Genomic DNA, 13,172 nt, shown 5'->3' on the forward strand with positions numbered 1-13,172 from the left:
GGAGCTTCACCTAATATTGAAATGTCTGTTGCTCTAACGAGCTATCATAGTCCCCACTAAACAAGTGACCTATGCCGACATATCATGTAAATAAGCATACACAGCACGTTATTGAAATAACACACATATTTAAACATATAACAATACACTAATTATTGCTAGAATTTTGTTTACAGGAAATACAGTTTTCTTTGAGTAGCTCAACTAAGATGCTAAACAGACTCAATAATGGTACTGTTTGTGTTTCACTATAATTAGAATTGTCAAAAGGATGCTAACTGCTGTTTTAAGATTTTATCAAAAACAACCATTAAATTGCAATTCTGAAAGCTTTAAAGCAGACAATAATATTATGTAAATGAGTTCTTTATCACTTCAATTTAAATAGAGCTGTGCATGGCTCGAGTTTCAGGAGGACGCAGTACAAACTAAGTTTCGTGTCAAATTAAAGTAATTTCTGTTCCAACGGATATGAACATTGTCACCAAATATCAATGGGAATGAGACATCTAGGTCACAAATAGAATTCCATCACATAGTAAGCCAGTATTTTATCTTCTAGATCACCACTTACCCTTACTACTTACACTACAAGTACAATTTTCCTGTGTTAAGTACCAGTCACAACTTTCCATTCATAAAATGTTTACAACTAGTCATCATGATGCCTTTAGGTGACCATTAATGGAAATTTTGTAATATGCCTTTTTTTAACAAATCTACATTAATAAATAGTACTTGATACAATGTAAATAGTGCTTCAAAATTCCTACAATGATTTATCAGCAAAGCAAATGTTGCGTTTCCCTATGAGTTATCTTTTAAAGCATTCCTTTGCATACTAAATCACTTTGAACTTTTAAAGGAATATGTTCTTTTAATACCTATATATGACTCATTTGATATACTTAACATTATAAATCTAAGGTTTGAAGTAAAGTGATATGACACAACACATTTGATTCATTTGGGATAGCATTAAAAGAAAAAAGGGACAGAAAACAGTTCTATTCCATTTAACATACTAGATGGTTTGTCCCTAGTCTCTAGAATATTTGAAGCATAAATAATAAGTGATTCCTAAGCTCCACAGGAATGGGGAAATAAGCTGGTAGAAGATGTAGAGTAATAAGGCCTGGTAGAAAGTCTATATATTATATGAAGCTTTAATAATCATCCTATGACCAGGTCAAAATTGAGGCCCAAAGTGTGACTTGTGGATTTTGATCTGTGGGTCATTGGACTTTGGACCCTGTGTATGATTTGATACTAAAATCCTTGTTCAAAGAGTGCACCTCACCCAGCCATTTCAGTCTGCCCACTTACTGTGGAGATGTTAATTGGACTCTGTATATACAGTACAGATGCATTCTTGTTGCACATTCATCAGAATTTTATTCTAATATATGTAGCGATATTCCTATGATAAAAATGACCTTATCATAGTATCTCATTCGGGTGCCCTTCCTCTAGAAGATCTCAAACTCCTCTTTAGCAGGTTTATGTATGACGAAGCACACCTGTTACAAGTCGTGTGTCATGCTTCGACCTTGTTAAACACAATGACCTTGTTACAGTACAGTAAGGATGCCATGCTGTGTGATCTACATAGAGGATGTTCTGCACTGTAGTGATGTCACTGTCAGCCAAGTGCATTTACCTGTGTGGTTTTTACCTGTGTGAAGTCTAGTAAGGCACACGCCCTTGTTAAGTTGATGTTACAGCTGACAGGTTGATATATCACTTCTATAAATTTCACGATTCTCTAATTGACAGAATTTTGTTATTGTTTTTGGCAATTTGCAGTTATTTTTTCAAGTCATATTTAAATTCCTGATGTCACGAAAACAATGGATCCAGACCCTGACTGTGTATTCCTACAGATGTCGTGAGAGTGACTTGTTTTCTTCGAACATGCATTTTTAAGGCTGTTGCGGGATTTGATGCCTTTTACAAAAACATAAATCAATAATTTGAATCTAGGTCACATTACATAATACACTAGCAGATATTCGAGAAGAACAGTCTTCATATAACATGTTTTCTTCAAAGACTTATGTCCAGTAACATAGAGTTGTAACTTAACATGACCCATCTGACATAATGTGAACTCCACAGGAAACCCTTCACAAAGGTGAACTTAAATTGACCTATCTAAAATAAATGGGAACTTCACAAGAAAAACCTAACATGAAAGAGAATTTCACATTACCCACCTAGCATAAATATGAAAAACAACATATCTGAGAAATACTCAAGACAATATTGTGCATTGGTATCAATATAAAAGCCATCGAAATTCTTTGTAGACATGCCTCAATTTACAATCATTGCCAGACCAAAGTCAGAAAATTCTTTCAACATTTCTGTGAGAGGCCAATATTTAATTTAAACATGTATATGTTCTATTCAGACTACACAGCAAAGGCTTCAAATGACTATCCACCCACATTCTATCCGTAATATGACATCATGAAAAGCGTGGAACATGTGTGACATAGCAATTTACCTGTACTACTACACCTGTACATCTGTTTATTCCATGTATGCCTATTGGTTACAATTTTTTTTATTCATTGCGGCCTTCAGAACTTCATACAATATTGAGTTGTATTTTCAGTGTGATCCATTTTTTGTTTTTGGTGTCCAAATCAAGTGTTTCTTAATAGATATCAATCAGCTTAAGAATGTTTTAATCATATTTTTGCATAATTACCGAGTGGAAGTTTTTACAGAGCCATTCTGAATCATGTTACTTGCCAAATGATGTGTCTACTGGGGCTTTAATATGAACTCCACATAAACAGACTAGCATCAATGTGAACTTAACGTATACTTTACATCCACTCTGAACCACCCATCGTGAACTCCACATAAACAGACTAGCATCAATGTGAACTTAACATATACTTTACATTCACTCTGAACCACCCATCGTGAACTCTACATAAACAGACTAGCATCAATGTGAACTTAACATATACTTTACATTCACTCTGAACCACCCATCGTGAACTCCACATAAACAGACTAGCATCAATGTGAACTTAACGTTTAGTTTACATCTACTCTGAACCACCTATCATGAACTCCACATAAACAGACTAGCATCAATGTGAACTTAACGTTTAGTTTACATCTACTCTGAACCACCCATCATGAACTCAACATAAACAAACTAGCATCAATGTGAACTTAACGTCGTATACTTTACATCTACTCTGAACCACCCATCGTAAACTCCACATAAACAAACTAGCATCAATGTGAACTTAACATATACTTTACATTCACTCTGAACCACCCATCGTGAACTCCACATAAACAGACTAGCATCAATGTGAACTTAACATATACTTTACATCTACTCTGAACCACCCATCGTGAACTCCACATAAACAGACTAGCATCAATGTGAACTTAACATATACTTTACATCCACTCTGAACCACCCATCGTGAACTCCACATAAACAGACTAGCATCATTGTTAACTTAACATATACTTTACATCTACTCTGAACCACCTATCATGAACTCCACATAAACAGACTAGCATCAATGTGAATTTAACATATACTTTACATCTACTCTGAACCACCTATCATGAACTCCACATAAACAAACTAGCATTAATGTGAACTTAACATATAATGTACATCCACTCTGAACCACCCATCGTGACATCCTTCATGTGTGGCTTTCCTACCTCGCCCTACTTTGTACTCGACATTGAAAATGACACCTTTTATTATTTAGACATCAATGATTAACAGAAAAGTTTCCCTATGGAATAGCAGGATGAAATATTGAGAGTGTTTGGTAGCATTCAACTTACATAAGAGTATAGGTTAATTTACCAGGTATCACATAAAACCTTCCAATTCTATTGAAAGTCAAAATCAATAAAGTCAAACAATAATCAACCGTTTCTAACAAAAATGTAAGTACATGAAAAACACAGGTGTGTCATGTACCTGGATGTAAAGGTATTCATGTATTTCTAATGCTGCTGATATTGGTATCCATGCTTTTTAAGAGTATTCTAATTTTCAAAATGATGAATGGCCTTTCAAATTAATGTCATCTACTTTTTTCAACAGGAAGTTTAATCATGAAAACTTGTGTAACATTTACATCAGATCTCTGGAGTTAAATAGGGAATAAAAAAAATTTTGGCAAAGGAAGCGGAGGTGACTAAAATAGAACAGACAGCAGAAGGCTGCAGTGTGCTACACTGTGAATACACAGTCTAAATCTCTGGCTCCAAGCTCCGCGGCTAAAGCAGGCAAAGCCATCACAATACACCATCATGGAAATTAAATTGGTTCCACAGAAAAGCATAATGGTAAATTGTTCAACATTTGTTTATTTATTCAATTAAATTAGATCAACTGGTGCTGTTCCAAAATTAATAACAATGTCACATTGAAACTGTGTCAAGGAAAGTATGCTGGTGATAAAAATAGTAACACTGCACTGATGATGTTTCAAACCTACATTTTATATCTACATAATTCTTCTGTAATACACACTGATGATGTCTCCAATCCACAGTCATTTTATATCAACGTAATTCTTCTGTAATACACACTGATGATGTCACAAATCCACAGTCATTTTATATCAACATAATTCTTCTGTAATACACACTGATGATGTCACAAATCACAGTCATTTTATATCATTTTATATCAACATCATTTTATATCAACATAATTCTTCTGTAATACACACTGATGATGTCTCCAATCCACAGTCATTTTATATCAACATAATTCTTCTGTAATACACACTGATGATGTCACAAATCCACAGTCATTTTATATCAACATAATTCTTCTGTAATACACACTGATGATGTCTCCAATCCACAGTCATTTTATATCAACATAATTCTTCTGTAATACACACTGATGATGTCACAAATCCACAGTCATTTTATATCAACATAAACCTTCTCTAATACATGCTTGTGGTGATGGTCATAACTAACAGGATATTACATTCATCATCATTATAATGAAAGGATATTACATTGTATGATCACAACTCATAGGATTTCACACGAGTCTTTATCATACTGACAGGATATCACATTGTATGGTCACAACTCACAGGCGACCATATGGGTCTTTATTATACTGACAGGATATCACATTGTATGGTCACAACTCACAGGATATCATATGGGTCTTTATACTGACAGGATATCACATTGTAAGGTCACAACTCACAGGCCTGCATATGGGTCTTCATTGTACTGACAGGATATCACAATGTAGGTTTCTCTGTTTCGGTTGCTAGGTATCTTTAACAAAATCCAATACTCTACATAATATTGCATGAGACTACATACAGATCCTGTTTACACAAGTTTTATTATACAATAGACAGAAAACCTTGTACTAACAGAGATGTACACTAGATACAAGTGTATTGATTCATGATAGGCATTCATGACTGTATGGTACATAAACTCATTATTTTAATAACCAACATGGGGATTTTTTAGCAGCAATATAACATGCGGTGTAGGTGTGAAGAATATCTGAAACTGGTAACTTATGTCATCGTGACTTGAATGTTTACATAGTCTCTCTACACTTATATTCAGATCTCACTACAGGACTTAAAAGCCCTATCTACCTTCACTGTGCGAGGGGCCACAACAGCTCAGCTAGTTTGAGTGCTGGCTCATGTAACCTCAGGTGAATATCCGAGGTGCGTAGTTCAACACTTACTACTTGTTTACTACCTGTTTGTGTTTCTCAAGAAGCTGAAAAACATCAGTCTCTGCTGTGGAAATTATGTGATGGGCCTCCCCCATGTCATTCATTGAGGAAGACACCAGTTATGACCAGTTTAAGCAGCTGATAGAACCACTGACATCATAATTACAGGAAATCTTGTATACACCCTGTGGAACTAGTTACAAGGATATATGCTGCCTTACGATTGTTTACTCTCTTGACTTTCAACAGTCACATATATGATAAATTATCATTACCACATCATATAAATCTATCCTTTCTTTCAAGATCCTATCTGTTTAACTTTTTTTTTTTTTTGATCTGAAGTTTTAAGTTTGTTTTTGTTGCCCTATTTTGATTGGATCATTAAGGATCTCACCCACAGTACATACCATGTCTAGGGATACTTGTTATAGCATGCTACAGCTTATAAAACACAGGAATCAGAAATATGATCTCAGCTTATACATTATCTGAACAATAGGATGATTTAAATATTTAACAAGCTCTCTCACCTTTCACAAAAAAATGCTTAATCTATTTTTTCAGCATCACTGACTGAATAGCCTTGTACTAAATCATTTTACTTCAAATGAATGGACAGTCAGCATGTGTGTACAGATGGGTAAAACAAACCGTTTACATAGTTAATGTATACAAAACATTCTGGACCAATAGTTCAAATAAACTATTCAAACTGGCAAATTTCCAGCAAATAATTTGCTGATTAATAATCAATTTCAAGTATTTTATGAAACATTGGAAGCATCAATAATTCCTCTAGTATTGATTTACCCTGTGATAATCTCAGGTAAAAACTTAACACACTCCATCATCTCAGCATGCTGATTCTGGCATGAAATTGGGTATTGTTGTCACTGCCCCGATTCTTAATGAATATTCATAAACTAACAGTTATGTCCCTTCTACAGCGCAAATCGCCTGTAGACATTGGTCAGCTTATCTCCTGCCATTTTCTACACATGCAATCGTGATGGCATATTTAATATGTATCGATAAATCCTAGGCAAATTCTACTACCTCTGGGCAAACACCCATCCTCCAAGGCCCGAACCACTGTTTTACATGCAACTCATGAGAAAAGCGATTCAAAACACTATTGGTAATCCATTCTGCTTCCAGCTCTAGATATCACTCATAACAATTGGCAGCATGCTATTGTTGTGATGATATGAGGTAAAAAGATTTGCTTTTTTTCAATGCCCCTTATCTTATACAGCTGTATACAAACAAAATTTGTAATGCAGTTTTACCATTTTGGCCTTTTGGTAATAGGGCAAAAATGAAGTATGGGTTGAATTTTAATGTTAAGATGATATACAAAATTTTCTGTGTTCTACTGTGAATTTATCAGTGGAGAAAATGAAGATTTTACACAAGGGGAAAAAACCATGGATAAATGTTTCCCTGTATACCATATTTAACTACTTTGCATTGCTGGTTATATTGTAGTTGAGGTAAAAGATAGATTTCAACCTACTACTGTCATGTCTTACAAAAGCATTCTTAACAGATTTTGTAGCTACAAAAACAAACAGAAAAGAAAAAGAAAAAAAAATCTCCAAGAATTCTTTTAAACTTGTTTCATAAATTATTTCAATAAAGTTTCTTATAAGATAAAAGATAACTTGTTTTAATGAAGGATATTTTCCTAAATGTTTATCATTGGAGGACCACCATCCTACCACAATTGGGTAATTTCTGTCATTATGCAAAGCAGATCATAACTGGCATTCAGTACATAGGATAAAGTAGTTGCTATGCCAACATTGGATAAGACAGTTGCCATGCCTACCTTGTTCTGTTGAAGCCTGCGCTTGACCAATTTGGAACAACAGACATTGACCGACTGTTGGATTCGTGAGGTGTTGTGCTCCAGAAAGGAACGGCTGTCGATGAGGAGGACCTGTATAAAGAGGGAAACATACGAAAATTTAAAAAAAAATATTTTAAAAAAATATTTGGAAGACATAAAGCATTCTAACACTTAAATTTCTTTTTTTTCCTTTAGATTTAGAAATAATTTTGTATAAATATTTACTCAGTTACTATCATATTGAGTCAAGTTGTCATTGTTTATTAGTTCCCAAATTACTACAATGAATGTTCGATGTGGAAATCAATTCGAATCCTACCTTATCTGCTTTAGTTGTTTTAGGTTTCTTGTTGTACAGATGTGAAAGACTGGATATATTACTTACTAACCAGAGTATTTATTTTTTGTACATTGGATGGTTTTTATAGGATATGTTTCAGTCTTTAAGACTACTAGCTTACTCTTATTGGAAATAACTGCATCAATAATTTAAACTGAACTATTTTTATTACTGATTTAACTAGATCCACTATGGAGTCAATTGCCACTTACAGCAACAGTATCAATGCATCAACGCAATGTCATGACACATAGCTAAGATAAAAACACTAACCCAAAAAGGAGACATCCTAGCTTCGAGTAATGCTCAAAGTGGTCCTAATTTTTCCAATTCTGATACTATCAAACTTATAGCTTTGGTTTCAAAATATGTTTCTAATGAAAGAATACTGACCTATATAAAGACTTTTTGCAGTTTTTCTTTTTTGGTGGGGTTGGGTGGGATTGGGGGAGGGGGGTTTGGATTCTGTATTCTTCAACAGGTTAATCTGTAGTTGTGACTATGTGTGAATAATTGCACACCCAACCTAGGGTTTACAAGGAGGGCTCAGAATCCTGGCGTCTCTTACATCTAGAGCACAGTCAGTAAAGTATATAGGCCTATGATTCACATGATTCACACTCAATCTCTAGGATCCATGTCTGCCCCCAACCAATCATGACACACAGCTCTTCTGGACAAGTGACAAAGTCAATGCCCAGTAGAGTGACCAAACTGTGGTCAAGCAATTTCAAAGTCATGTAATCATTGATCAGTTTCTGACCAGGCATAAACAATAATGACTGGTGATTTTATATTATTAAGTATTATAGGTCTTTCGAATATCCCTTCTCTCGTCTGTAACCATGAATAAGCTAATCGTTCCGGGACTTACTGATATCGCTGGTACTTTTGAGTCATCCAGAGACATCAGTATGGTCAGCAATGACAGAAGTTTATTTACCCTGGCTAAAATTACTGTAGACAGAATTTTTTAACCTAAACATCACATCCATATCATGAATAATTCTACATAATTTAGTTTAGAAAGAAAGATGCTATAGAGTTGTCAAACTAATGATAATGAAGGATTTAAGCAACATTCTCGAAGCTCAGAGAAGTAGAAGTGACCCATACGCAATTTAATTATGGCATCAGTGACTAGTAAATTTAGACATGAATGCCCACAATCCCTGCAAATAGCCATATTCAGCCAGTCATACTTCTTAACAACAGAGGCAAGAGAATATCTGATGGTTTTGGCCTTTCTAGTTAGTTCCTAAACTAAGATTTCTTTAATGAAAGCCATGCCAGTCAAATGACTTTTTAGTTTTTTTGGACTTGATATTAACAAGTGAGGGATTTCAAGTATAAAAGTATTTTTAATTACTCTTGTGAGTAGCATTAAGTGAGGGATTTCAAGTATAAAAGTATTTTCAATTACTCTTATGAGTAGCATTAAGTGAGGGATTTCAAGTATAAAAGTATTTTTAATTACTCTTGTGAGTAGCATTAAGTGAGGGATTTCAAGTATAAAAGTATTTTTAATTACTCTTGTGAGTAGCATTAACAGCTAAATCATATATCCATATTTTTCCAAATTCTATAAACAACTCAAAAGCTTTCTGAAAAAAACTGCATCAGTTCTTTTGATAGTGTTACAGGACAGTCTATCACTTCTCATTAAGTCTCATCTGGTAAGCATTCCTTTATAAATGTGACATGTTTCTAATACACAGGTACCACTTATTCCTTCAATACAGAAATATTAAATAAACTGAAAACTCAATCAGGAAAATACAAGTTTTATTTGTTAGACTTGTAGTAAGGAAAGCCTATAAGTGGGTATATGGCTAAAAAAACACTGTGGAGGTACAAACTTATGAAACCACAAGCACTGAATTTAGCAAGAATATCAAGGCTATGGATGGTATAGGGTAGTAATAACTCCAGGCAGTACTGTGGGTCACTTATTTTTTCATCAAATGGCATGTATTGTAAAAACTCGGGTGCCTAAACTCCTTATCAAATTAAATATGAAAGCTAATCTATGAGAAAACACTTACACTCCTGATTCTTTCCAAGAACACTTGGGACTAATTATAACCTTTTTATACACTTGGGTCCCTCAACTTCAGACCAAAGTAATCACATTCATCAGAATCATTTAGGAATAATTAATTCTTATTTACAAAGACTTCAATAACAATATTAAATATCAAAGGGCCAATTTATCAGTGTATGTGTTCACTAACTTTATTAGTGTGACGGGATCATTAGAAAGCCATTCCTTGCTTGATTTGACATCAGTAATATAGAAATTCTTGCCCTATGACATCATATATATATATGTGATGCAGATTATAAAAATAGTGCTGGTGTAACTCAGACACCTAAGTGTCTGAATAATATCCTTGATGGCACTGTTACTCAACCTGTCACAGTAAGGAAACCATTCAAAATTCTATCACAATTTCAGTATACATTACTACATGGAGACACTTCTAACAATGCGTAAAAATTATTTCTCATATTTTTCATCCTTTTGATTACACAAGACCATCACGAGGAAGAAGAATTGATTTCATGGTGGGCATGTCATTAGCACAGACATGATGAATTATATGCGTTTATCAAGTAAATGTGTTCCTTTTTATAATCTTTTTTACTGCAGCAACTTTCATTCCATTTACAATGAAAGCTTACAAGGTATCGCAATTACACGTAAACAGTGAAAAAAAAACATGAATGATAATGAGCTTCTAGTTAATAGAAATAGGCAACTAAACAATTTAGCAGGAAAATACCTTCATCTTTCTTTTCTGCACACAATACCTTTAAATAAAGCACACTGATATTATCAAAAGTCAATAAATTTCCAATTTTATGGCAGTGAAGTTGAGATTTCTCATGAAACAGATACTTTTTTTTTAATGCTGTTTTAAGTTACAGTTACAGTTTTGTTCTTTTGAACTAATGACAAACCTCAGCAACAACTTACATCCATCTCTAAAATGATACACAATGATCAATCTCTAAATCTTTATGTTGAAAGACGACAGGTAATTCTAGTGCACATAACTAAGTTTCTGCGCAATGGACGGTTGAAATATCTTGGCAAGTACAGGGGACCCTGATTCTTGCGAAGGTCCAAAGGTAAGACAACCTACCAGTCTTTATACCTGTGTACACTTCAGAATATCAGAATAGCATTCGTTTTGGGCAAGTATGACGAATTAATTGAAAAGCTTTTCACCATTCTGAAATATGTACAAGATAAATAAGACTGCTTTAAACAGTTTTAAGAAGGATGTTCAATGGCTGATTTTCAGACAGAATTAAATCAACTAAGTGTCAGAAATGAACTAGACTTATTGAGATTAAGTTTTGAAAAGTCATAAACAAGAGTGACATCTTCAGCATGACTTGACCACCTACCTATGATATATAATTAAAATAAAGAAATGTGAAGTGATTTCCTTTGACTTGATAATTGTCTAGTAACAATACATGTATTAATAAAACTCCCAATGAGTAATGGATTTATCTACACCATTGATATATTTTTTCATTAAACGGTTTTTTTCTAACTCTCTTATTCTTAGGACTCCAATTCCAAACAGTTGCCATTGGGATGTTGTAAAAAGTAATAAAAAATATGAAGAAAATTGCTTACAACATCTGACAATGTAATAACACCATGTAAATTGGTTTCCATTAAACAAAAGATGTAAATCACTTATTTTTTCACGAGCGATTATATTTCAAATTTATTTGCAAGCAGCATCATTTGCGAATTCAAATCTCTCATGTATTTGCAGATAAAACAGCAACTTAACTTTAGCGAAATTCAATACTCACTAAAATAAAGTGATTTACAGTATCTAATAGAAACACCTCTTGTCCTTTATTTCAGCAAATAACCTTCTCAATTTTTATTGTTATGTTATCATTATGGTAAAGGAAAACATACATTTGACATTTTTTTAAAATTTGAATCGGCTTAACTATGTATATATGTAAACTTGATGGCTGAGAACTACACATATACTATTTTTCAAGCTATCATCGATCAAATTACCAGGCATTGAAAAAAAAATAAGAGAAGACAAATTTACCTGAAAGCAATTAATGGAACATGCATATACCTGCATTGACATTTTTCACACATGATCTAATCAATTTCAATACATGTACAAATACTTAGATTTTTTTCTGTTATAGAGAGCAGACTGGTTTAGACTAAGAGAAAATATATTCACATGATCATTTAAGATATTAAGGACTTCTATTTTCTATAAAAATTATGTGTATTTAATTCAATCTAGTCCCCCACCACCAGTAGTCAGTGTTTCTATAACAGTCACCAGCTGTGAGACAGATTTTCTCTGCCTTTGTTGACAAGTCAAGAAAAAAAATCACCATGAGAAAAAAACTTGACAAAACCCCCGGGTTGACTGTTGGCTACAAGCAATGAGTCACCTCAGCACTGAAGCTATCTTTAGGCCTGATGCATGTGTCTTTTGAGTTCAATCAAATACACTAATTCACACACTATCATTAATGTATAACTCACTCATAGACCAAACCTTAGTTTCAAAGGCTGATCTTTTTATTTCACTTCTTTTCCTCAATGTGTAAATTATTGTACTTGGGAAAGTTGAAACTGATATTTGTAAGGTAGAAAGAATGCAGTAAAAATAACACTGAAATTCTAAAACATGTCATGTGATCGTAAGAAAGACAGCTGTGTAAATTAACCCTAACATTATTATATAACTTTGTAAGTGGAATTATTTTCAAAACACAGCTTTATCACACCCAGAACATATTCATATTACAATCATTGTCTCATTTCATAAAAAAAATTTTACAATTTTATACACCTGGGATATCTGAGATTGCGAATCTCCAGTAGAAAAGTTTTGCTAATTTGAAAGGCGGTCAACAGGGCACCACTCTCTCCCTCCCTCACTTTAGCAAGGATGTCATCCAAAGAATATGTAGATGTCCAGTGTGTGAGGTCATATCCTGAAAAGTTGGAGGCTAACTTCAGCACTCCTTTACTAGGCAGATGTTACAAATATTTTATTGGCTACAACAATCCACTGACTGTTCATATATACATGATTCACAGTAGGTCCCATTTTATCTATCTAGACAACAGGTTAATAATGTACAAGAATCAAGGTATTTGTCACTCCATCCCTCTACAACTAAAGTTTGCCTTGACTAAGGCTGTTTATCTGTTCTCCAAACTTACT

The 13,172-nt window shown here is 33.8% G+C and overlaps 1 protein-coding gene across 1 annotated transcript in view; it reads right to left on the reverse strand.

Moving 5' to 3' along the window:
* Positions 1-13,172, reverse strand: part of LOC132563208 (uncharacterized) — a 92,550-nt gene that overhangs the window by 41,060 nt on the left and 38,318 nt on the right. The window contains exon 3 of the mRNA XM_060227960.1: positions 7,569-7,679. Coding sequence (XP_060083943.1) covers positions 7,569-7,679 — 111 coding nt within the window. The remainder of the gene's footprint in view (positions 1-7,568; positions 7,680-13,172) is intronic.

This window comes from Ylistrum balloti, unplaced genomic scaffold (genome assembly GCF_031769215.1).
Source record: "Ylistrum balloti isolate Yb309-2 unplaced genomic scaffold, AGI_CSIRO_Ybal_v1 Utg371640, whole genome shotgun sequence".
NCBI classification, from domain to species: Eukaryota; Metazoa; Mollusca; class Bivalvia; order Pectinida; family Pectinidae; genus Ylistrum; species Ylistrum balloti.